We start from the raw sequence: 27,803 nt of genomic DNA on the forward strand, positions 1-27,803 counted from the left end.
TGGCTCTATAGTCGCTGCCAACTTCTGCTGCTGGCCTGTATTCATTTGTTCTGAGCCTTGTTGTGAAACGCGTAGCGACTCTTCTATCGTTTGTTTCCAATGCTCGAAATCAGCACCTAACTGCTGTCGCACTTCCTCAAGTCCTTTCGCAAACAAATTCTCTTCCTGTTTGCCACATAGACTCTGGAATGCTGCTTTACCATTTTGCTCAACGTTTTCACACATTAGCCTTTTGTTTTCTAATGTGATTTCGGATAATTTACCCGTTAATACATTAATTTGGTGGTCTATAACATCTTGACGCTCTGTCAGATGTTCAACAGTTTCCTTTAGGTTAGTCTACGTACGTGCCAATTCAGGAAGTTGCGCAATTGCACATGACATGGCATCTTGCTTTTGTACTAATTGCGGAACCATTTCCACCTGTTCCCGTACGGTATCTATCTTAATAGCCACATACTCCTTCATTTATACACGTACGCGGTGAGTAGATTCCTCACATTGAGCTTTCACCAGTTCTATTTGTGCAGTTAATTTTCGTTCCGTCTCTTCGGCCCGATGTTTAAGTTCCTTTGTCTTCGTCTCTATCCGCTGCTCTAATTCGGAAAAACTATCTTGTAACTGCTGCTTAATCTCAGCTTTCAAATTTTCCTGCCCTTCCGTAACTGAGGCTAACTTCGTATTGATGTCGATTTTCAAATTTTCCTGCCCTTCAGTAACTGAGGCTAATTTCTTATTCAAATCATTTTGCCCTTCAGTAACTGAGGCTAATCTCTTATTCAAATCATTTTGCCCTTCAGTAACTGAGGCTAATTTCGTATTCAAATCATTTTGCCCTTCAGCGACTGAGGCTAATTTCGTATTCAGATCATTTTGCCCTTCAGTAACTGAGGCTAATTTCGCGTTAATGTCGATTTTCAAATTATTCATGCTCTCGGTTATCATCTGCATCTGTCTCATGATAATTACCAATGGATCTAATCCATGTTGCGTACTTGCTGTTACATCTCCAGCCGTGTCTACCGGGCGTTCTATTGCGCTATCTGTAGCGATCGGTTCTACAACACTTCTTACTACATCATTATTATCAGTGCTAACAGCTGAAGACTGTTGCGTGCTGCTCTGCTCTGCTTGACTCATCTTAAACATTGCCCTAGTTAAAACCATATAAATATTCTACTGTCACTATATAAAAATATATCTCCCTTCACACAAGAGTACTTCTGTGGCTACTTTCTTACTGTACTTATACAGATAAAAGTAACTGGGGCAGGTCTAACTACATCTAGCATGAACACAATTACTCAACATTCAAATATTCAATAGTACTAAACAGAAAAGCGTATACTTCATCTATTCTAGTAAGCTTCAATAATAGAATTATAGATCTGGCCTTTCCTGTGGCTACTTTCTTACTGTACTTATACAGATAAAAGTAACTGGGGCAGGTCTAACTACATCTAGCATGAACACAATTACTCAACGTTCAAATATTCAATAGTACAGATAAAAGTAACTGGGGCAGGTCTAACTACATGTAGCATGAACACAATTACTCAACGTTCAAATATTCAATAGTACTGAACAGAAAAGCGTATACTTCATCTATTCTAGTAAGCTTCAATAATAGAATTATACATCTGGCCTTTCTTCAGCGCCAAGCGTGTTGTTTATGTTCTTATTTGTACATCCCCTGAATGTGACTGCGAGTATTTCTTCTCTTTTCCAAGCGTCAGTTAAGTTGGCTCGTCGTAGTTCACATGAAACAGAGAACAAAATTATTTTAACAACGTCCAAAAACGTGTCCTGTCACGGATTGGCCATTATAATGAATTCTACTGTAATTGATGAAAGTATGTGAATGCAGCTTGCCGCTAACTTGGTGTAATGTTTTGTCTGTACAGAGGTGTATCTGTCGCCTTCATTACCCCTTCACTCTCACACACAAATCGGTACAATACAGTTAGCGCCTCCTGTTTTATCTTGAGGCTGATCCGTGATAAGACAGGCAAACAATTATGCTAATGGAGGATTCTGAGTATTTTCTCGAATTTCATTCGCTCTCTCTCTCTCTCTGTCCTTTATCTGTGTACAGTTTTAAATATATTATTTCATTTACGTGGAATCAGCCCAATAGAATCTCTGGTGGAGCCCTTCGTCTTAATATTCAGCGGCTGGTTTGCTGGAAAAGATCTTTACATTTGTTATTATTGTTAAGCGCTGCATTCAGTTGGGAAAAATCGATCGTTTGAACAATTCGTTCATTTTTACGACAGATTTAGAATTTCAGATGTGGACGAAGCCTTTTTGGACGATTTTATCAAAACTCGGTGACTGCAGGCTCTCTTCGTCACAGCTGAAACTTCCCCACTAATTACAGAGCCAAGGCAATCATCAATGATTCAGACAGAGAACTCATTCGTCATTCACTCTAGAATAAAAGGGTCACAAACCTTATTTCTGAGGAAAATAGTATATTCAATCCATCTCCATTACATGTTCCGTTTTCTGTTGATTCCAAGTCTTACTTAATTTTCGTTTACCGTTTTTCTCTATCCACCAGTAACCCGCTAGTGGCACAAACTTTAATAGCTCGCTTTAGCGAGAAGAAGAGCAAATATGTCTCTTTTAGCAACCCGACAATCTTCCAACAGATACTTCCGAAGCTGTACTCCTTCTCCCTCTATAATAACCGTGGAGAATACATCTATGTATCTCTGTTATTCCAAAGAATGATCTTACTAGAAAAATACCTTGGCGTCGTCGAGCTGTCGGCGCATATATTACTAGAAATCCGATCAGATACTTTCCAAAAGTGAATAAATGTGGATGATTTGGTTGACCATTATTAATTATTGCGTGGTAGAGGGTAAATTTCCGTGGGGAGATTACATACTGAAACACCGTTTTCTCGATGGAAATCCCCAGAAGCAAGTAGTTGACTCAATTGAGTCTGAAGATCTTGAAATGTAGCTTCCATAGCTGTCTCATCTAAAATTTCGTCCACTTAGAATCTAGGCAGCAAAGCATTTGATGCCACTGTAAACCAAGAAACGCTGCAGGAACGGTTCCATAAGTGGTTGTGGGTGGTCTGTATTCCTCTATCGGTACACATTGTGATTCCTGCCACAGAGTCCTCTACAATTTCCTATCACTGAGATTGACAGACACTAGGCGCTACATTTTTGATACTTCAGCTGATAGAGCCACAACAAAGGAGTGATTATTATAATAATGAAAAATAAATCCGGTTGGATAGTAGGACCTACCGTCAATGCATGATTGAGAAATACTCCATTAGTAGCGGTAGAAGCAGGGGAGCTGCATCCCTCCAAGAAAGCATGATATGAGCGATAAAATCTTGAAGAGATCTCCACGTTTCATAGTTCAGTCCAGTCATGCATGAACGCAATATATCCCCTTTTCAGATTCGGTTGCCTATTAAATCTCCTCTCTAGATGCTCCAGTATTCGAGAGACAACAGATCGTGATTCACCTAAGGTTTAAAGTCAAGCTTCACTATTAACTATGTTTACTTTTGGTTTTGGTAATCAGCTTCTTTGCATCCCAAAACCTTTGCAGTCTGGCGTCCATGTTGTCTCTAGCCCATGTGGTGATAGTAGACCGAGGCACGTTGTAAGAAGCTGAAGGAATCCTCTAAATGCAGCTAAATTCTATTACGATCAGTGTTGGATGATTTGATTTCTCCAATCTTTCCGTACCTACACCATCACATGTTTGATGAACTCTGGTTCATCAACTGTTAGATCAAACGGGACAGTCTATCTCTTGTTCATATAGGTCGCTGTTAAGTCATTTCTGATATTAGCCACAACAGCACAACACGTTCCATATTGAAAGAAGTGAAGCCTAGACGACAGTTCAGTGTTACAGGTATACGACACTGACACTACAACGCTATTGTCTGTGCCATTCACAGGAAATAGCTGTTTCCCTCGTTTCAGTTTCTCTGCCACGCACTTAGACATAAAGGATAGCCGGCGCGATGTATCTAGCAGCACCCTACAGGATTGCTGTGTTTAGTGTTGACAACAGCTGTTGCCAAAAAAGCATTACAGTTAATACTCGCCTTCGTAGCCCGACGCGCCGAGGAATAGCCTGCAGATTCACCATTGTATCTTTGCATCTATTCTTTGAATCAGCCTGTTTGTGGAGCAGCATACTGCGGTTTTTTCTTTCCTGAATATATCGAAACAAAATAAAAACGCATGCAAGTGCTAAATGAATATATCGTAGAAAATTATCATTCACATTACTATTATAATTACTTTACTGTGAACACATTATAGTGGATTCAGTTTAATTGGTCTTCGCAGTTTTGGAAGAATTATTTAAATGCCGGCCGCGGTGGTCGTGCGGTTCTAGGCGCTTCAGTCCGGAACCGCGTGACTGCTACGGTCGCAGGTTCGAATCCTGCCTCGATCATGGATGTGTGTGATGTGCTTAGGTTAGTTAGGTTTAAGTAGTTCTAAGTTCTAGGGGACTGATGACCTAAGATGTTATGTCCCATGGTGCTCAGAGCCATTTGAGCCAATTATTTAAATGATCTGCTTATTATGTTGCATAGAACGGATGACAATAATGATGAAAAATACATGTGGAAGCAGCAGAACGAAGCTAGATTTTATTCCCAAAACATGTCAAACAAATGTAATTGTGAGCAGTGAGATCACTATCAGCGACAGTGTTCGTCAGAAAAAAGGCGTCTCGTTGTCCATGATGGCAGCCAACGAACATATTACAGTAGTTGCGATCCTTGTTAAACAGATTCCTCAGAATATTGGCCCATCTGACCACATTTTGCTTCATGAACCGTCCTATTAATAGACATATTTCTACATTGTTTGCATGTTGCAGCCTTTAAACTAGTGCGTGGGAGATCAAATCAAGGTGCATAATAATTAAATACATTTTGTGATTTTTTTAGAGTCCACAAACAGCAATTAATATTCTGTATGTCAGAGTTTCCAAATTAACTATCCATTACCGTCCACTGGCTAACAAGCAGCCTTCCATAACGGCTCTCCTCCAACTGATATACGGAAACTCGCTGGTTATCAAAACAGCTCTAAACTCTCGTTCTCATAGAATATTATCAGAATTAAATACTATTGAACCTTTCCATTGTAAATATATAAAAATTATTTTAGATTAACAAAAAATTAACCAAAACATAAAATACAGCAAAATTATATGTAACTTCCTGGCAGATTAAAACTCTGTGCCGGACCGAGACTCGAACTCGGGACCTTTGCCTTTCGCGGGCAAAGGTCCGGCACACAGTTTTAATCTTCCAGGAAGTTTCATATCAGCACACACTTCGCTGTAGAGTGAACATGTCATTCCCGAAAATTATATGTGTTCAGTCTCTGAGAGTGACGCATTACATTGTAAATAAACATTAGTTTGCGAATCAAACTTACTGATATATGTACAGGTTCACAGCGTTATCATCATGTTCTGTAGAAGTCCCCAGCATAAAATGTCTTACCAAATGTGAGGCATATTGTTTTGTGTGTGTGTTAATCCTACTTGTTAATATTAAATTAATTATTTAATTACCTTAGCATATAGTATAATGCGCAACAGATTGTATATAAAACATATGTAGAATAAACAAGAAGAGACAAAGAAACCTAAAACTACTAAATTTAAAAGTTATTAAACAAGTATTCCCACTAAACGTTTCTTTTTACCTTAGAAACTTTTCATAAGAAAAATAAATCATGCAACGACCTATACTCAAATATGTAAACATGTTACAAAGTTTCTGCACTGAAAAAATACACTAATGCTAAGTGAATGAAACCCTTCTGACACTGGTCCTTACACCTAGCTAAACAAACCAGCTCAGTTTATTCTACGTTCGTTACATTTTTAATCTCATATTTACAGTGTCTGTATCACGTATTTGTCAATGTTTAATTGTTCTTTTACACACTGTATGACACTCTGAAATGGCTTTCTTCTTCTCCATTGTCTTCAAAATTCTATCTCTACCTACCTCATTCAAATTTTTATGAAACAAAAAACAGAAGACAGTTTCGTAAGTTGCTAGTTATTGCTAACATACATAATTAATAATAAATTGTAGTAAACTGTTATTGTTGAGAGTAAATAAAACTTTTTGGACTGTTTCCCCAAAAATGCCACAAAATAAACCCTAACAGAGTATCTTTAGAAATAAGACATTCATGTGATCGTATGATATTACCATCTAACGTCAATTACTACTACATTTTAATTATTACTCTTCCAAATGCACGTTCAGTTGTATAATAAAATTTAATATTGCAACATCGAGAATTTTATCCTGACGTACTTTTTGACATCCACTACCTTGGGTGAACTTAAACTACAGGCACATAGACACAGGCAACACAGCATGCACAATGTCGGCACTAGTACAGTGTATATCCACCTTTCGCAGCAATGCAGGCTGCTATTCTCCCATGGAGACGATCGTAGAGATGCTGGATGTAGTCCTGTGGAACGGCTTGCCATGCCATTTCCACCTGGCGCCTCAGTTGGACCAGCGTTCGTGCTGGACGTGCAGACCGCGTGAGACGACGCTTCATCCAGTCCCAAACATGCTCAATGGGGGACAGATCCGGAGATCTTGCTGGCCAGGGTAGTTGACTTACACCTTCTAGAGCACGTTAGGTGGCACGGGATACATGCGGACGTGCATTGTCCTGTTGGAACAGCAAGTTCCCTTGCCGATCTAGGAATGGTAGAACGATGGGTTCGATGACGGTTTGGATGTACCGTGCACTATTCAGTGTCCCGTCGACGGTCACCAGTGGTGTACGGCCAGTGTAGGAGATCGCTCCCCACACCATGATGCCGGGTGTTGGCCCTGTGTGCCTCGGTCGTATACAGTCCTGATTGTGGCGCTCACCTGCACGGCGCCAAACACGCATACGACCATCATTGGCACCAAGGCAGAAGCGACTCTCATCGCTGAAGACGACACGTCTCCATTCGTCCCTCCATTCACGCCTGTCGCGACACCACTGGAGGCGGGCTGCACGATGTTGGGGCGTGAGCGGAAGACGGCCTAACGGTGTGCGGGACCGTAGCCCAGCTTCATGGAGACGGTTGCGAATGGTCCTCGCCGATACCCCAGGAGCAACAGTGTCCCTAATTTGCTGGGAAGTGGCGGTGCGGTCCCCTACGGCACTGCGTAGGATCCTACGGTCTTGGCGTGCATCCATGCGTCGCTGCGGTCCGGTCCCAGGTCGACGGGCACGTGCACCTTCCGCCGACCACTGGCGACAACATCGATGTACTGTGGAGACCTCACGCCCCACGTGTTGAGCAATTCGGCGGTACGTCCACCCGGCCTCCCGCATGCCCACTATACGCCCTCGCTCAAAGTCCGTCAACTGCACATACGGTTCACGTCCACGCTGTCGCGGCATGCTACCAGTGTTAAAGACTGCGATGGAGCTCCGTATGCCACGGCAAACTGGCTGACACTGACGGAGGCGGTGCACAAATGCTGCGCAGCTAGCGCCATTCGACGGCCAACACCGCGGTTCCTGGTGTGTCCGCTGTGCCGTGCGTGTGATCATTGCTTGTACAGCCCTCTCGCAGTGTCCGGAGCAAGTATGGTGGGTCTGACACACCGGAGTCAATGTGTTCTTTTTTCCATTTCCAGGAGTGTATAAGCTTATTTCCAAACAGCAGTTTTCTTTCCATTTTAAAAAAATAACTTGTTGTGAATTCTTTCGACCACTTGTATTGCTTTCAATGAACTACTTTCAATAGCAGCCCAAACTTTCAAATTTCCCTAAGAGTCTCTCATTCGTACAAAAACAATTACGAATTATATTTTCAAATATTTAAAAATTAATCCCGCTCACTGCCCATTTTCAAGAACCATCAGAATCCGACTTCCCTTCTGACATTTATCCCATTTTCACACCTCAGATCCGCACTTCATTTTTACTGTGTCATTGACTATACCAGTGTTTTAGTATTGTTTTTCATAGGTCTGGTTCAACAATATTTTTCAAAGTATATCCTTTTTTAGGTCTTCTCCCGTTCTTTTCCAACTCTGCTTCCTCAGCTGATACCTTTACTACCTCTCGAGTCCTGTCACCACACCTCTGCCTTATATTCAACTGAATCTTCATCTTATGCACTACTAGATATTTCACCCGCTTCCATATTATTATCATTATAAGTACAACTATTATCTTCCCCATTACCATGATGCAAACCGATCTCTCTCTTTAATTTTCTCATATTTCGTTTCGTATCCTTCATTCTCCATTCCTTATATTCTAAAAATCCCGCTCTCGGTATCAAATACCTGACTCTCCCATTTTCACAATTTTCTTTGGAATCTTCTACTCAGCAGGTTTTTCAACAATATCTACGCTGAAAGATCTAGTCTCCTTCTCCTTTAATTGATGCACAGTTATATCAGCCATAGGTTGAAATCTACTAAAATCATTCTTACAATATTATTTCTGCAACAGATCTTTGTCTATTGATTCGTGAGTCCCCTTATTCATATTTTTGTCTCATTCACTCATACCAACTTTCTCTGTTGCAAATAATCCGAGCACAGGTTCTTCATTGTTTTGATATCTTTCCATCACCTTCTCCTATATTGAACTAACTTCTTCTTCTGTGACTGTTTCCTCATGGCCTCTTCTATACTCTCTAAGTGATATGTATTGTTTGTGACATTCCTCTCCCTTTAACACAATACCCTTTTACAATGATCTCCTTCCTCAAATACAAGTTCTCAGACTCCCACCACCAGATCTACTCTCAGTACTACTATGGCCAATAGTGTTACTTTCTTTATATACCCAACTCCTCCTTTCACTTCGCCTTTCCTTAATTTCATTGTTCACTATTATCTGCTGCTTACCTTTATACTCTTCCAACCCTCTGAACATTAGACACAATTCTCAACATATTGCACCCTTGTCTCTTCACCATCTTGCACATAATCGCTAACTAGCACCTAGCATTTTGGTTCTTGAATATCGAAGACACATGTACTTTCTTCAACACCAGATATTCCCACATCATTGTTGTTATGACCGTGATCTATGTGCAATTTTCCCATTTGTTCCCAAACCATTCAGAGTGATGAAATTCGGATTCGTTTCGTAATTTTCTTAAATCCCTCCTGGCAAACGACGAGATGGTTGTCATCACCAAAGGGCACGGTTGATTTTCCTCATTATACTTGAAGTATTCCAGGCTTGTGCTCCGTCTATAATGACCTCTATGTCATCAGGACGTTAAATCTAATGTTCCTTCCTTTCTTCCTTTCCTAGCCACTTATCAATCTCTCCTAATCCTTCATAAAATTCTGCTACATTATGGTTCTCGTCTATCAAACTCTGTTTCCTTATATACCGTACATTTTCCGTTAATAAATTTATGGCATTCTTTTCTATGCAAGAAAGACAAAGTGTTAGTTTTCTGGTCAGTTTTTCACAGTATATCTTAAGTGTTTTCATTGAGTGACTGGATATCTCAGTTTCCTTTTTACACTTTTTATTACTCTTTCCTATTTGGCTATGGGCTAGTATCTATCGAAAAAACTTATTGTGAAAGCATCAGAATTTTCATAACATTCTGGAACATCTTCACCTCAGTTTAAACTTCACCCTCTAGGGGATGCACTGTCTTGCCTTAAGTTATCCTTATCCTTCTCTGACCAGCCCTCACTGAATTGATTTTTTAAAAACTGTTTATGATGGGAACTGGATGCAGTGACTCCATCTGCCCCAAAACCGATATTCTTGCAACTGTTCCCATCTCTTATGTGTATTGCGATAGGTCGAATTGCGACTTTAGCTTCCGCAACATTCTTTACAAGTAATCTCATTCTATCCTGCACTGAAGAAGTTGCCCCTGTTACTTTTCCACCACTTCCCTAGCTGGTTCCTAATGCCCTTGAGAAACCTGACCACGATAAATTTTAACTTTATTCTTGCCTTCTCTCCATTTGTTGATTTGGTCGTCAACAGTTTTATTCAAGATTTGCTTCTGCCTAAGTAGTTTCATTAGTAATCATATTTGTTTGTTCTGGATACCCTCTGCAGTCTAAATGATAACTTCTCTCACTTCATGTTTAAACGCTACCACACCTCTTTAAATACTTTCGCTGTTTTTGTACCTTATTTTGCAACCTCATTCTTTATCTCTTATTTAAAATTTCCCTTCTCCTCTCTGATCCCTTTCACTTAATTCCATCAGAAACTTATCTTGGGCCTTCATTCCTTATTCGCTTCATATTTAACGCCGTGAATTTTAGATACAAATTTTGATTCAATATCTTTCACTTCAGCTGTTGCGCCATGCATTTTAGATTTAATTTTAGATTCAACATTTTGCACTTCAAATGCAACCCTTGCATGTTAAATCCAGTTGTAGATTTAAAATCTTTCGCTTCAGCTGCAACTTCCTGAATTTGGCTGTAATAATGATTGTAAGATGCCATCCCTACAATTTCCTTCATCATGATTTATTTTAATTTGTGATTCGTTTTCTCCTGTGTATAGTTAGTTTCCTTCTCAACCACTGCTGCTTTTTCCACTAGCACTTTTTCCATGAAACGGATAACAAGAATGATATAGTTAAATAATGATTCAACAAATCTGGTTTCATTTTACACTAGTAGTGGGCCTAGTGAAATAATGCCGCTATAACTTTCCTCTTTAAGGCTATTGTTGGTGCAGAGATGTGATAAATTACGATCTCGTGGGGTGAAGCGTTGAATCCACATGGGACGACGTAATGTTTACCAACGTCATTGTATGTAATAATCACTTTTAACTACTCTTTGAATGTTTTAGTTTTTGTGTGTGGTACACTGTTCGGAATATTTGCTCAGTATTGGAGTTAGTTCGTTTGGTGATTCAAAAATTCTACAGTCACTGTATTTATATTTCTCCATGATGTATTAGTCATGGTAAGAGGCACAAAAGTGTCTCCATTATAATAAGAAGGATTCTGGGAACCCCATGTTGCAGTACTGACGCATATGAAAATTTTTGTGCGCGTTAAATACGATCTGAGGAGTAAAATTAGTTTTGCGATAATAAAGAGAAGGAGAATATGCAAGTGGATGAGAGCCAGTGATAGTGAGGGATAAAATAAGTGACGATGACAACGAGGAAGAGAGAGATAGTGGCAGTGAGCAGAGACAGCAGCAGTGGGAGGAAATTAGTAAGAAGAGAATACAAGAGGAGGACAGAGACAGTGAGAGGAGACAGGAGTAATAGGACACAGCGAAGGAAGCTGTCGCTGTGGGATAGGAGACAGCGAGAGTTAGACAGACAAATAGTTTGTAGTGTGTGGTACTGGACAGGTGGGTGTGGAAGGGCACGAGCGACTTACAGCGATGGACTAGTGTGTGTGAGTGATTAGCTGTTCAGGGAGCTTATAGCAATGATAGGTGAGTTGCATGTTGAAAATAGCAGAATATGACCGCATGCCAAACTATTTGGGAAAGTTTTAAATATGTTGAAGGAGGTAGAATGAGGCAGCTGGTATCTCACACTTCAAGAGTCCTTTAGACAGGAGCATATTCGTATTTACTGTGCTTCAACAGGAGCATTTTTCCTCTGGTTCTACTGTACACCGTTTGATGTTATTTAATTCCGAATCCAATCCACATCTACATCAACATCTGTATGGTTACTCTGCAATTCACACTTAAGAGACTGGCAGAGGGTTCTCCCTACGTAGGTGGGTGTCAACAAAATATTTTCGCATTCGGAAGAGAAAGTTGGTGATTGAAATATCGTAAACAGATCTCGCCGCAAAGAAAATCACGTTTATTTCAGTGACTGCAACCCCAACTCGCGTATCAAATCAGTGACACTCTCACCCCCATTCTGCGATATCACGAAACGAGCTGCCCTTCTGTTCAGCTTTGGATGTCCTCCGTCAATCCTACCTGGTAAGGATCCCACACCGCGCAGCAATATTCCAGCAGAGGACGAGCAAATGTAATGTAGGCTGTCTCCTTCATGGGTTTGTCGCTTCTTCTAACTGTTCTTCCAATAAAGCGCAGTCTTTGTTTCGTCTTCCCCACAATATTATCTATGTGGTCTTTCCAATTTATGTTGCTCGTAATTGTAATTCCTAGGTATTTAGTCGGATTGACAGCCCTTAGATTTGTGCGATTTAGGCCGGCGGTGTGGCCGAGCGGTTCTTGTCGGAAACCGCGAGACCGCTACGGTCGCAGGTTCGAATACTGCCTCCGGCATGGATGTGTGTGCTGTCCTTAGGTTAGTTAGGTTGAAGTAGTTCTAAGTTCTAGGGGACCGATGACCTAAGATGTTAGGTCCCATAGTGCTCAGAGCCATTTGAACCATTTTCGTGCGGTTTATCGTATATCCAAAATTTATCGGATTTCTTTTAGTACCCATGTGGATGACATCGCACTTTTCTTTGTTTAGTGCCAGTTGCCACTTTTCGCACCATACAGAAATTCTCTCTAGATCATTTTGTAATTGGAATTGGTCGTCTGATGATTTTACTACACGGTATATTACAGCGTAATCTGCAAATAATTTAGGGGGCTGCTCAGATTATCACCTAGATCATTTATGTAAATCGAGAACAGCAGAGGGCCTATGACACTACCTTGCGGAACGCCAGATGTCACTTCTGTTCGACTCTATGATTTACCGTCTATCACTACGAACTGTGACCTCTCTGAGAGGACGTATCTATGAACTATAAATAAGATGAAGTTGGAGTCTAAGGGTCACATTATTGTACACTGGGCGATCAAAAAGTTTCTGTTCGAAGTCCGTACAGTCCAGAATCAGTATGCCAATCGGAAAAAAATCGTCCTGGGGAATTAGGCTTTTATCCAACCGACTCAGCAGGTTGAAGGTAATCTTTCGGTAAGACATTATGTTTCGCTGCATAAAGAAGTCCGTAACTATCTGCTGCACATTCTCGTCCGACAGGAATTGTCGTCACTTAAATGAACTTTTTAAGGGGATAAAGGCGAGATCAGGCCTATGGGGAGGACGCTCGAGTATCTCCCACTTGCCGGTAATGGACGACGCTTGCCTCCCAAATCGACCGGCCTCTTGTGTCGAACCGCGATCAGCGTTCAGCGGCCAACAACGGTGGTTTTCGACAGACGTGCTACCCCATACACATTCTTGATTCTCCCATGGATGTCTGCTGGTGTTTGTCCTTCGGCAGCCAAGTAGAGAATAACATTACATTAATCCTATTTGCAAATTTGATAATAACATCGCCGTAGTTAACGTTCCGAGTTTATCGCACTCACGTCGGAAAGACATGAACGTCACACGTATCCCTTGTCTACATGTCGGTGCTCATATACCCGCGACGGAGGCTCGCTACGTTTCGTATACCCTACTGCAAGATCCTCAAAAGGAAACAGGAAGGTCAGAAACAGTCTGGAAAACTTGTAAGTCTTGTAAGTGCGTTCAGCGTATGTAGCGCCGAGAAATAGTTATTAAAAAAAATGCGATAACTTCACACCTACTTCGCAGTACTGACAACTTCCACATGTGTAACAACTGTCTTACTTACTATCTCTGACATCGGAAAGACGCGGTAATACTTCCCTTGAAACAGGTATTGGCATGACTAGTCGTATAATGGAATAGCTGCACATCTGTCATTAATTGAAAGCTAGCCAAAATTCTAGAGCAAATGATCAGGAATTATAATTTTAACTGAGAAGAAATTCTTTAGCATACAGATTAGTGAGATACATCTCCTACATATTTACTCATACAAGCGCCAATAAATAAATGAAACCGCTTACGCCTTTATAGGCGCAAAATGTTTATTTAACTTCGCAGTTTGTATCGGCTGTCACTACTGTCAGACTAGAGACAGCGAACTCTGGTGGCCAGCGAAAAGATAAATGTAATCACACTAAAATTATTACTACCGCTGTCAAAAATCTTTGAAAATACACCTAACAAATCTATGTCATCCATTTGCCTTTGCCATGTTTTGCTTTTGTACAGCGTGTTTCATAAATGATGGTCAATATTCAGGGATAGGACAGGAATGAGGATTCGGAACAAACAAGTCAAGTAAACATCATCTCTAAAACGTATTCCTTAAGAGGTACGAGCGAATATTGATTTTCGATACTGTGAAACAAATTTATTCTACTACATGCTCTTTGCTGTCCATATTTTGGGAAGTTGTAACACGAACCAAAACAACAAAAGGTATCCAGTAAACATACAGTCTGAAAAGCATATTTTCAGGGCTATGAGCGCTTGTTCATCTTGTCTACTTTGAAACACAACCCTCCTAATGAACAGGTGCTCATAACTTTTAATGTATGCATTTTACAACACATTTTTTTCTTGTTTTCTCCAATCCCAAAATATGGAAAGCAAAGATCTTGCAGTAGAAGAGATTTGTTTCACAGTATCGAAGATCACGAATTGCTCATAGGTCTCATGATATGCGTTTGAGAGCCCACATTTACTAGACTTTTTGTTTCGAATGATTCCTTTGATATCCCTGAAAACTGACCATCACTTCTGAAACATCCTGTATAAATTATGTGCTTGATATAGCTTCGTAACCTTAAGCCAAGATAATTAATTTCTGAGGCCGTAGATAGTTAGTGGAATAAGCAAGCGAAGAAATGTGTGCGAGGTAACTGCCATAAGAAGACGCACGTTGCTAGGGTAGGGGAATTTAGGAAAGCAACAGAGACTCTAATAATTCTATGACGTTCTACCAATGTGTCATGTATTCAGATAGGACAAAATGAAGACGTTATCAAATCATCAGCAAGACACATGACTACAAGAGGGAAAACTGAAGGAAATTTTGGCGCTTGTTTGATTACTTCTCACTTACAAATATTACAATAATTTTGTTGCAGGTCCATCTCTATCCTGCAGACGACAATGAGCGTGCCAACATTTTTCATCCTTGCTATCAACATCATTAACCTGTGCGGAAATCTATTTATTTCCATCGTGGTGAGTAAATAAGTAAATAATTTCTGCATAATAAAGCGCAAACAAAAAATTATCGGGAACCGCACAACATTATCCTCACAACATATTAGAAGAGAATTTTATAGAATACATTTGACAGAGATTACTACAAGATAACAGAAAAAAGTTTCCTGTGAAACACACTCGCGCAATTGACGTAATATTATCCTGTATTTTTAAACGTTGCAAACAACTGCTGTCGTTGTATGAACGGCAGGAAAGCTGCTTTCCCTTTACTTCCTGTTTCTGAGTTTCATTCGTTCTTCCTGCTGTGAAATATTTGATTGTTGTTCAGGTTTGAGGAGGCAGCCAGAGTAAGAGCTTCTTGTGTACATACATCTCCCGCTGCTAACGGCATCCTACTTTAATTGACCAGCATTTTCACTGCATCTAATATTCCAGAAGAGCGAATGTTTCTTCCAGAGATATGGAAGATCTCCTAGCGGCTGAAACTTTCTTCCTTTCATAATTTATGAACAGAAGACAGTCCTTCTATTGCGATCTCCCATATCCATGTTTGAGTCACTGTCTATGACAGGGTACAACCTACCCACCCGAATCACAAGCACGATGTTGCTCAGAACTATTCACAACCACTGATTTTGCTGGAGCGACATACTTTGCGCCACGAAAGATGTAGTAGGATGATACATATTCTTGCTCCAAGAGCTGGCATGCAATCTGGTAGCTGCGTTTGAACACACAATGATCACAGATGCTTCAACATTATTTTAGAAAATGGCTGTTAACCAAATGAGAATGACTGTTTCCGTTTATGCAGTCATTACTGCACTGAACGTGGACGAAGAAAAGAAGATGGTGAAGTAGACCTTGGACTTTAAAACGTAATGACGGCGGTCGCGAATTTCACAGTCCATCGCACGATGAAGTGAGGTGTGACGACACGCAGTACTACAAACATTATCTAAGGGTGGACGAGACGGAATTCTTGACATTGCTTCGTACTGCAGGTCCACGAATAACGAAGAAAACCACAGTTATGCGAGAACGTATCTTAGCTTCATAGAGGTAAGTAGCTACCTTTACATATCAATGTACAGTAGTACTAGACTGCTGTACGTACAGTACACACTTGTAACCTTGAAACTAGTTCCACAATTTTCTTTACCTTAATGTTAACACTGAGGTTTCCTCCTACTGCAGAAAACTAAGGAAGCCTAATGTTTTCATTCAGAATCTCTTTAAGCAGGAGATTTTTAACTATTATTGAAACTTGTCAAGCAGTTTACCAGTGCTTGAAGGGTTTTTAAAAAAAGGCAAGTTGATTTTCTTAAATTCCTTGAGAAAGTAATTTAACATAAAGAACCCTAAGAGAACCTTTTTCTCAGCTATGCTCCTCTCAGCAAGAAGCATTCCGCCACAACTTTTTCATTCAGTGCTACTCTTAATTAGTTACGTTTAGTTAACTCTCAAAGCTCCAGCATTCCGTTCAGTCTGCTTACATCATTTGAAATATAAATGGATTCTTTAAATTGCAATATTTAACATTTTCCAAAAAATATCTGACCCGCTTCTGAACTACACCCACAATCACACATTTTTATAACCTGGCAATTGTATTCTAAATCTATGCATACGTTGTAAAAATGTATGCTCAGAACTCAACCTTAGAATTTAAAGGCCAGAAATGCACCCCCCCCCTCCCTCTCCCTGAGGAATTTTCCCCCAAAATCAGTGCATTTCATAATTCATAATTTTCTCTTGTTTGAGATAAATTAGTCTAACTCACAGTGATCTCAGAGTTAAAGATCAATCTTATTTTTCAGTTGAAGTTTCTGGCATCATCAGCTGAAAATGAATGGAAACATGTATCAAAACAGTTGGAAGACATACAGAACTTCCCAAGTTGTCTTAGTGCTCTAGATGGGATGCAATGGAATTCCGACCAGCAAAGTGTATGGCATGATACTAAAACAATTACAAAGCGTGTGGCATCGTGTTACTGGCAATAGTTGACGTACAGGGTACATTTACATGTGTGGCTCTAGATTGTAAGCGAAGTGTTGGTTTTGATGGAGTGTTTCGGAACGGTCCTCTCTGTGAAATTCTCACTGGTACCGAAAATTTAATGACATGTAATGAAGTCTTGTACGAAAACATTTAATTGCCTTTTGGCAGAGCAAGAAAAAGTTCTGAAAATGCTTTCGGAATACAGAGTAACATGTTCAGGATTCCCCTTTAGAAAATAGTGCTATCTGTTGAAATTTTAGAGAAAATAACGCCCTCTGCTTGTGTGCTACATAATGTCTTACTGAGCATATGGGGGAAAATTTGCGTTGAACAACTAGAAGAGAAAGAGGACACAAATCAAAGTGTTATCATTGTACGAGAATGATAGTGAAATAATCTGAAGGGTATACTAAGATTAGGTCAACAGAGGACAGTCATAGAAGCTCGGAAATTAAGGGAAGCTCTTCAGGAATATTTAAACACTACCGTATGACAGCGGCAGTGGGAACTTTGGAAAAGAAAAAAAATCTGCACAGTGCTATTGCTTGAAAATAATTAATGTCATTTATGATTCAAAAGTTAATATGGTATGCAGAAGAGTGCATGTTATTCATAAATTAACTCAGCTGGTACCAGAAGTAGATTTTGTAATTTAATTTTGCTGTAATTACTTTTCACAGTAAAAATAATACACTGTATTCAACTTGTATTTTATGTATATTATGCAATGTAATTTTATTGAAAATAAACAAAGAAATATGTTGTTACTCATTATTGCTCAGCTCTTATTTTTGCACATTATAAAGCGCGTTAAATATCTCTCTCTAATCTTTCATCACCTGAGCTTTACCTTTAATTTTATAGATAAGCAGTTACATATGTACCAAAGATTTCAACAACAGCTGGAGCATTTCCGTCTTCATAGGATCCATCCTTCCTTTCTGTCTCTTTGATGATACAACTTCAATGGGAATTGCTGTATGATGACGATGTTTTAAATGGCTGGCCATTCACTCCCCTACAATATGAAATTTTCACTAACATCAACGGAAGTGTTTGGGATCTCAGTGAAATGATAGTCATCCTGAAGGAAACGCTACACAGCTTACAGTGTCTGCTTTATCATTTCTGTGGTCGGATATTTGTGTGTAGAACGAGACACTGTGAATTACCATAGAGTCCGACCTCAGGTACACATAGTATCTTGTTCAAAGTTACAAAGTAAAAAAATAAGAAACGAAAGGGTTTCGATCCCGCATTGTTTAGAATGAAAACTAGATGTACCAGACAGCTGTGGTATTCAGACACACTGCAAAGCTGAGTGTATAGTTGGTAAAGAGCCCGAAGTCAAGCCCTAGGTATCGGATCAGTTTTTCGCCTACTGTACTAATCACAGGAGAAACTGAAGGGGAAAATATTACTTACTGTGACGTTAGTAGTTTTACTATGTTCCACGTTTGTGAGAATTCTACGCTACCAGTGTCTTTCCTTGTGTGGACATGGTCTCGCCAAAACCGAAGTTTCTGAAAATACCCTACCGTGGATTCATACATGTAAGCACATCCCATACCACACTTCGTCGAATCGTTTTAGTTTATTAACTTCTGTCACAAGGCTTGTTCGTAAACTTTCCACCTTTACTACAATCTCGGCATGAGACGAAAACCTAACCTCTTTCAGTGAATCAACTAATTTGTCGACCGAGTATTTCCTGTCTCGTTTACTGTGATAGGAGGATGATTCTGTGTCGTAAAGACATGTTTCGTGCCTATATGCCTCAAGATGGATGTCTATAGTGTCCTTGGACCACTCTATTACTACGCACTGCACTACATATGACAAAAACAGACAGACCTCCATATTCAAATGGCAGCCATATGGCTTGGAAGCCCCCAAATGGCACGGTAGGCAACCGTTCACACGAAACAATTTACTAGACACTCCTATCGCAACGCAAAAAATGTCTCCGCCTCTACAGGGCTAAAGCTAGTCTAAGCTGTAAATACGCAATTTTTCGGATAGCTTTAGTGACCTACGTTACAGCGTAGCTCCCACTTGAACTATAGCTTTTTTAGAATGCTGATACTTTTTGACTACATTGTGGCAGTTAAAATAACGTCCGTTAGTCAAACTTAATTTGTGACGAGTCGGGAATCTCTGACATCTCACACAATGACTGCTTAAATTAAACTGATATCGAACATCAGGATGTCAGTGGACTCTACCACTGATCATACGGTGTCGGCGAGGAGACAATATTTATACTCCATACGACTCCGAACTATGCAACTGCAGTCGTTATTGACGTCGACAGAGTCTTGGGTGATCTACGGTGGTCTGTGATGTTTGTGTGCCGGGACCCAAAATGTCTATACCAGCGATACTAAAAGAGTGCTCTGTGGAGCCCTGGGGATATCCAAAGGCTCTCCGAGGGCTCCACAATATAATATTAACTTAAAGAACAAAGTACATCATGTCTTGTCATACAATGAAAAAAAATAGCTCTTATAAATATCATGTCCGTGTGAGTCGTATAAAAGTTATTTTTTCCTCTGAGCGACAAACACCACAATAAATATCAATAACGCTACACTACTAACAACAGAATTTAGCTTGTACGAAAAGGTATGTGATGACTTTATACACGTCACTGTACATACTCTTTCTCTCTTTCTCTGTCTCTTCCTTACTGACAAGGCACATCTCTGGGCTAGAACAAGAATTCGTATTTAAACATTTGTACACAGACACATCTCACACTTCTAACCACGCCTGTGATGGTGTATGACTGTGTTGCTTTTGGTCTGTTCACAATAGCCCTTTGAGTCTTGGAGAAGTACAGGGGTTATCACGCCAGTCGGCGTTACCTCATCAACTAGTTGGCGTGTTTAGTATATATACGTGTGTCATTATTGTCACACATAAACAGCAGAAATGAACGAAAACATTAACGCTTGGAACGTTTTAAATATTGGGGCATCAAAGTTAACAAGACGGTATCCAACGGAAGACGGTGTAGGACAGGATTATGTCACATTCGCAATGCTTTTAGCGGCTCTGATTATTCAGAAACAAGAATATCCATTTGACTGCTCAACCGAAGTTAACATTGGGTAGGATAATGGACGAAGAAAATGACTTTGTAGGCGTTAAATCGGTTAATAGTGTTTGAGATTGTTGTGCTAACAGCAGTGGCGGAAACAGTACTCTTCGAAGAGATGCTAACAGTTCTGGTGACTATGAACTTCACCAGAAAATATAACTAATACTAGTATTTAAACAAAATTTTCGGAAGAACGTCTTGAACGTCTATGTGACGATTATCATACACCTCCACTTAAAGTTGCGTTCTACAGATATTTATTGGAGAGGAATATAACAAAGGAATATATAAAATATATAAAAAGGAAATAGAATGTCAAAAGATATTGGATTATGTTTAGGAAAAATGAAGTAATGAAGCTCCATTTCGAGGAAACAAAGCAATCAAAATGCGTCCATTAATGGCGCCTAAAATTCTGAGCAAGCGAGAGAATCTGGGCACACAGAGTTTAAACAGCAGCTTTCATCTCAAGAAAGAGTACAGAATGTGTAGTAGAATGGCTCTGGTTCAAATGGCTCTGAACACTATGGGACTCAACATCTTAGGTCATAAGTCCCCTAGAACTTAGAACTATTTAAACCTAACTAACCTAAGGACATCACACACACCCATGCCCGAGGCAGGATTCGAACCTGCGACCGTAGCAGTCCCGCGGTTCCAGACTGCAGCGCCAGAACCGCTAGACCACCGCGGCTGGCTGTGTAGTAGAATCATCAAAGCTCTGATGACAGAGAGAAATCTACAGGAATATCAAGATATTCGCCAGTCGGGGGCTCTTTTTGCCGAAGAAGAAAACAAGACAACTGCAGCTTTTGAGATACTGCCACAATGCACTTGGAACACTGATTGAAGTGGACTCATTTGCAAACTAACTTCTGGTGCGATACTACATAAAAAAGGTGAAAAGTCAACAGTTACCTTAGTCCACTCTGCACGCAATACGACTCGCAGTTATACGATAGACGTTGAACTTTCAGTGAGCAGACACCTTACAAAATACTGTATATTTGTTTCCAGAAAAAAATTCGTAGCCGAAAGTTAAAAACGTTATTGAAGACAATCTTGCACCAAACATATATTTGGAGGCTATCACAAGTGGAAATGTCAAAAGGGTTATTTAAAACACTTCTCACGAATGCTGTTAATGACAATGTCGCAAATAACCAGAAGAATATAGTACTTTGTAATTCTTGGAGTTCTCACAAGGACACAACAATACTAAATGATTCATTTACGGGAAAAGACATAGAATACATCATCATTCCGGCAAAAACAACTAAACAATTACAACTTTTGGATGTAAATTTCTTCCGGTAATGTGAAATGTACCCAAGAATGACAACAGACTCTATGCGGTGACTTCTAAACTAAACTAGGGAATAGTATTTTCGTAATGAAACTGCATTCTATTTTTCCTAACCAGCTGTCTGCACCAGTGGATCATCCTACGCTTCAATGTTCCTGGCAAGCAGATAGGTACAATGCTCCCACACATTGGTAGTGGAAACAATGTGATTGAAGTGACATTGGATTTTGCAGCTCAAGAATGTGATTCTGAAGATTATTCAGATACTGCTTTCGCCAAATGTACCTATTACGATGTTGCATATTTTTCATGCATAGTCCGACAGTGGGTAAATAGAGGGTAGCGCAATCGAACGCTTTCACCATCCTAATGTCAGTTGTACTGAAGCTTCTAATAGAATGAGAACACTGAATTCCTATTCGAGACGAGATACGTTCCATTATGGTCTCCTCTCCATCTCTCTCTGAACCACATACACCTCGTACCATATCGAAGGAATTTGTCACATCGCTATCTATGCTTTACTGCCTGAGGCTATATAACCCCGGGCAGAACAGCACAGAGTACAGTTCCCACTGAATTTTGCGATTCGAAGTCCAGTTTGGCAAAGCGAAACCGCGTATCGCTCTGCAGTTGTAAAATTCAATAGTTAGGTCTCATGTTATTTTACGTTTATCATATTGAGCTGTTAATTTTAAAAGATATTATGGAACGTTGGCTTAATGGAGTTGGAACAAAATCTTGCATCGACAGTTAAAAGGTGGTTCGCCCTCAAGATAAGGAATCAAACAGTTCCATCACGACTATGAGATTAGGGAAGGTGATGTAACGATTTCAAGCTCCATGGATTCAAATAGTAAGATATCTGACAACTCACTGAAGGCGATAAAGGAATGTAAGATCAATCTTACATCAATTAGAGTTTTACAAATGTTGACCCAAATATTTGGGTCAACATTTGTAAAAAGTGTAGAATCCAAAGTTGATTATTTTCGAGTGAGACATCTGCTGGTGCTAAAATTAGGCCGCCACCCCAGCCCCCTGGGAACCCCTATTTTTATTGCAGAATCAGATTGTACATAAAAAAACTACGTACATTTTGTCTTAAACATTTGTTTTGATTTTTGGTAGTTGGCGCTGTAATTCAAGGAAAATCCATGTTCTCATTTTTGCGTGGAAAATGATTACGGATAAATAAAAAATGAGTTCACTCGTTAGTAAGTAGGATGTTTGGTTAGTTAGTTAGATAATCAGATGATTTGTTTCGTAATTAATAATTAAAAGTTGTGTGTCCTCATGACCACGAAACAAACAAAACTTATCCGAATCTGCGGAAAAAATTAATATTTGGGTCAACATTTGTAAAACTCTAATTCCTTTCTCTCAAACCCCAACCTATGGAGAGAGAGGGAGAGTTTTAGTTTTAGTGAATCAAAGTTTGCGAAGTAAATAAATATTTTTTATTTATCCGTAAACATTTTCCACGCAAAAATGAGAACATGGGTTTTCTTGAATTACAGCGCCAACTACCAAGAATCGAAACAAATGTTTCAGACAAAATGTACGTAATTTTTTATGTAGAATCTGATTCTGCAATAAAAATGGGCGTTCCCATTTGAAATTTTTAAGTTGCTTCCCGCCCCACCCCCAGGGGGCTTGGATGGCGTGCTAATTTTAGCACCAGCAGATGTTCCACTATAAAATAATCAACTTTGTATTCTACACTTTTTTCGTGTGAAACTTATTTTTCGAGTTATTCTGGTTTTTCACCTTAAAATTTGCACCCGGTATATCTTCCCAAGTATTTCAATGATTCTTTGCAAATGTGGCTGAATTTCTTACTTTAGGAATTAAAGAATGTGTTCTCTCCAATTTTAAATTCTGATCACTAAGGATACTTAAAACTTTTGAAGTTTCCATCCTAGTTTTTATTTCCTCAGTATGTGTTACATTTGTAGTTCGTGTAGATACGCTAGACGTTCAGAACTGGATAGGCTGAATCTTTTCAATTTAGAGTGAGAGCATGTGAAGAAGACCTCTCAATAATACCTTTACAGGCATTATTTACCATTTCATCTGTTGTATCCTTTAAAGTGGATTTTATTTCATGGCAATCTAAGATTTCCTACCCTTACGTATGCAACTGTGTATTGCTTCATAAATAACCTGTTATTGTATTTGATGTCATTTATTATTGCGTTTGTGTAAGAGTGAATTACTGTAAACCTACTAATACTGTGATGTTTGTCGCACTGGCAGCTGTTACAGAGAGACGGAAACATTTCGAAAGTTTCGAAAGCGCTTGCGACGATACCTCCTCTCCTGTGTGAGACTGGAATGTTTTGCATATTTGGCCATGCCTTAACCGATCAGGTAGGTGACTTATATTAACTGTCAACAGTGGGGAAATACTACCCTGTCCCCACCGTTAGCTGTAGATCGAACTACTTTCACGTCATTTTACTAGCGAAAACATTACTAATTATTCATAAGAAATAATTTAATTTTGGAATTCATATGTTGTCATGTCTGCGCGAGGCAATGTGTAACGAAAATAGTAATAAGCAGTTCTTGCTAGTTTCTGCTTCTACATGTTGTCATTTTTCATGTTGGCTGCTATGCCTAATTACCACATAACCATTTAAAACATTACACAACTGAAAAGGTAATGCCTGGAACAATTCGAAACGCAGACTCGAACTTCGATCTCTCGCATTTTCTTCAGGCATGCACGGCGTAATCTAAAGTGAAACCTTCCTACTGCGAGTGTCGTAGTTGCTGGTGTTCAACTACAAACCATACAACCTGGAAGTCACCGGTCACAATGGCATAGAGATAATTATTATAGCTGAACAGCACTCCAACTCAAGTACGACAAATAATTTGTAAATTATTAGCTCATTATGCTCTCAAATGTAACCCCAATGTCAGGCTGAGAGGAATGTGCGTCCGTCTCCGTAGCTGATCGGTAAACACGTCAGACTGCTCTGTGGTGGATCAAGATTTAACACCCAGTTTTGCCAGCAGTTCTTCATTGATGAAAAGGTGCACTCAGGATTGTGACACCAACTCATAAACTACTTGAATGAGAAGGACTGGAAGACTCACGAAGGCTGAGAGATCAGTTTGATAACTCCATCCCCCGCCGCACGATATCCAAATGACGCCATTGGGCAGATGTGGGCGTGCCATCGGCATCTAGTCGTCGTCTGAGAATGATCTCGGCATTACGCTTCGTCATTTGTATTCGAAGCCCACAGCGATGGAATTTTTGGTTCAGTGATTATTACACTCCTGGAAATGGAAAAAAGAACACATTGACACCGGTGTGTCAGACCCAGCATACTTGCTCCGGACACTGCGAGAGGGCTGTACAAGCAATGATCACACGCACGGCACAGCGGACACACCAGGAACCGCGGTGTTGGCCGTCGAATGGCGCTAGCTGCGCAGCATTTGTGCACCGCCGCCCGCCGCCGTCAGTGTCAGCCAGTTTGCCGTGGCATACGGAGCTCCATCGCAGTCTTTAACACTGGTAGCATGCCGCGACAGCGTGGACGTGAACCGTATGTGCAGTTGACGGACTTTGAGCGAGGGCGTATAGTGGGCAAGCGGGAGGCCGGGTGGACGTACCGCCGAATTGCTCAACACGTGGGGCGTGAGGTCTCCACAGTACATCGATGTTGTCGCCAGTGGTCGGCGGAAGGTGCACGTGCCCGTCGACCTGGGACCGGACCGCAGCGACGCACGGATGCACGCCAAGACCGTAGGATCCTACGCAGTGCCGTAGGGGACCGCACCGCCACTTTCCAGCAAATTAGGGACACTGTTGCTCCTGGGGTATCGGCGAGGACCATTCGCAACCGTCTCCATGAAGCTGGGCTACGGTCCCGCACACCGTTAGGCCGTCTTCCGCTCACGCCCCAACATCGTGCAGCCCGCCTCCAGCGGTGTCGCGACAGGCGTGAATGGAGGGACGAATGGAGACGTGTCGTCTTCAGCGATGAGAGTCGCTTCTGCCTTGGTGCCAATGATGGTCGTATGCGTGTTTGGCGCCGCGCAGGTGAGCGCCACAATCAGGACTGCATACGACCGAGGCACACAGGGCCAACACCCGGCATCATGGTGTGGGGAGCGATCTCCTACACTGGCCGTACACCACTGGTGATCGTCGAGGGGACACTGAATAGTGCACGGTACATCCAAACCGTCATCGAACCCATCGTTCTACCATTCCTAGACCGGCAAGGGAACTTGCTGTTCCAACAGGAGAATGCACGTCCGCATGTATCCCGTGCCACCCAACGTGCTCTAGAAGGTGTAAGTCAACTACCCTGGCCAGCAAGATCTCCGGATCTGTCCCCCATTGAGCATGTTTGGGACTGGATGAAGCGTCGTCTCACGCGGTGTGCACGTCCAGCACGAACGCTGGTCCAACTGAGGCGCCAGGTGGAAATGGCATGGCAAGCCGTTCCACAGGACTACATCCAGCATCTCTACGATCGTCTCCATGGGAGAATAGCAGCCTGCATTGCTGCGAAAGGTGGATATACACTGTACTAGTGCCGACATTGTGCATGCTCTGTTGCGTGTGTCTATGTGCCTGTGGTTCTGTCAGTGTGATCATGTGATGTATCTGACCCCAGGAATGTGTCAATAAAGTTTCCCCTTCCTGGGACAATGAATTCACGGTGTTCTTATTTCAATTTCCAGGAGTGTATGTCGGGTTCTTTCAGAACCGTTTCCTCTGGAGAGCTGTCAGACGTGAAACGCTGCATCTCATTTGAAACACTACAGCTATGTAAACGTCATGCGTTCCGCAACATCCCAATCCCCGGAGGGTTTCGTGAAATATAGAACGGAAAGAAAGATTCAGCGTACGTCAGAAGCGCGTAAGGCGACTGACTCCACTTGTATCAGATGGAAGAGCACGGCAACTTTCCCCGCAGAACATACATTTGTGACGTCTCATTATCTAGCCTTGTTTAATGTGGCTAGAGGACTCAGATCCTTCTTGACAAACTTGCCCTTTCTCTACCTTCCCATTCAGATTACGCTAAGTTCATAATACATCAGTTATAGTATTATAATAGGAGCTCACTATCTCATAAACGTTGGCACCTTTTGCTGATGATACCTTCCTGCCTCTGCGCAAAAATGAGCTATATATTCGAGTTACTTTATTTGTCTTATGACGTTTCTCTCCTTAAACGAAATTCTTCGATTACTTGTGTTAACAGCTCTAAGGCATTCTATGACCAAGCGAATTATGTACCAGCATTAAAATAATCGTGGAAATTAATTCTAGTTGCTTTTCTCTCATCTTCTGATTATCTGATTTAATTATCCTTTACTGCGATTTGGGCGTACAGTCATTAATTTTCTTCAATTCTTTAAAATTAAAAAAAATATTTTGTTTGTCCTTACGATATGTGAGATATATCAGAGTTTTCCCCTGAATATCTACACTCTATTTATCAAACGACCGTAACTGCCACGAAACGGGTAACAACGGCATGTCTCTCGAAACTGCTACTATACTAGTCATTGGCATGGGTGCAGAATTTATCAGACGTGCGTCTGCCAAAGTGTTGTCTATCTTCACTGACCTAGCTCCAACGCTGCTTGTTTTCGATTTCCTTCAAACACCGATATCTTCATCGTACGCTCTTCGTTTGGTTTGTCGCTTTGGACAGTAACTTAAAAGCCACACTCCGAACAAAAGGGTTTTTGCTTGCCCAAAGAACTCTCAACAAAATTTTTACCCAAATGATATTATTTAATTTGGTTCATATTGTTGGAGCTATATTGTTGAACTTCACATAAAAACAACTCTTTCAACATACGAAGTGTTTGACCGATTCTCATTGTGAGTGAGTGCTTAAGCAGACCAAACAGCGAAACTGCTATTGTCTCCCTGTTCCCCGGCCCTGCTCTCCGCCCACCCAAGGCAGAAGTAGTGTACCCATTCTGTTTGTGTGTGAAGTAAATTCTATGTGCAAGCGTGAGAAAGTTTCCTAAATATCTGGACAGTGTGTGTCTGAGGGGGAACAGAGGGTCCAGTCCGTATTAAGGCAGTAACATGTGAGAAGCCGCCTAAAAACCACATCCGGGTTTGCCAGCATACCGACCAATCCTCACTGAACAACTGGGTGAAATCAATCCGTGGCCGTCGTACCTCCCCGTCCCAGAAGCGATTGCGTTAACACACCGAGTGTTAGATCGATAGAAAAAAAAGTCCGTATTCAGCATTCCAAGTTTCAAGTACTTTTCACTAACCACCAAACTACTGTATCTCTACATCACTATTTCTGCTTACACATGTAATCTATTTTAATATAACGCTAAACATATTTTTCTGGTTGTTTGATCTAGTAGGTGTGTGTGTTAGAAG

General features: G+C 40.8%; 1 protein-coding gene across 1 annotated transcript in view; it reads left to right on the forward strand.

Moving 5' to 3' along the window:
* The window catches only part of LOC126189018 (odorant receptor 43a-like), a 146,822-nt gene that overhangs the window by 24,425 nt on the left and 94,594 nt on the right, over nucleotides 1-27,803 (forward strand). The window contains exon 5 of the mRNA XM_049930883.1: nucleotides 14,912-15,011. Coding sequence (XP_049786840.1) covers nucleotides 14,912-15,011 — 100 coding nt within the window. The remainder of the gene's footprint in view (nucleotides 1-14,911; nucleotides 15,012-27,803) is intronic.

Source organism: Schistocerca cancellata, chromosome 1, assembly GCF_023864275.1.
Source record: "Schistocerca cancellata isolate TAMUIC-IGC-003103 chromosome 1, iqSchCanc2.1, whole genome shotgun sequence".
In the NCBI taxonomy this organism is placed as follows: domain Eukaryota; kingdom Metazoa; phylum Arthropoda; class Insecta; order Orthoptera; family Acrididae; genus Schistocerca; species Schistocerca cancellata.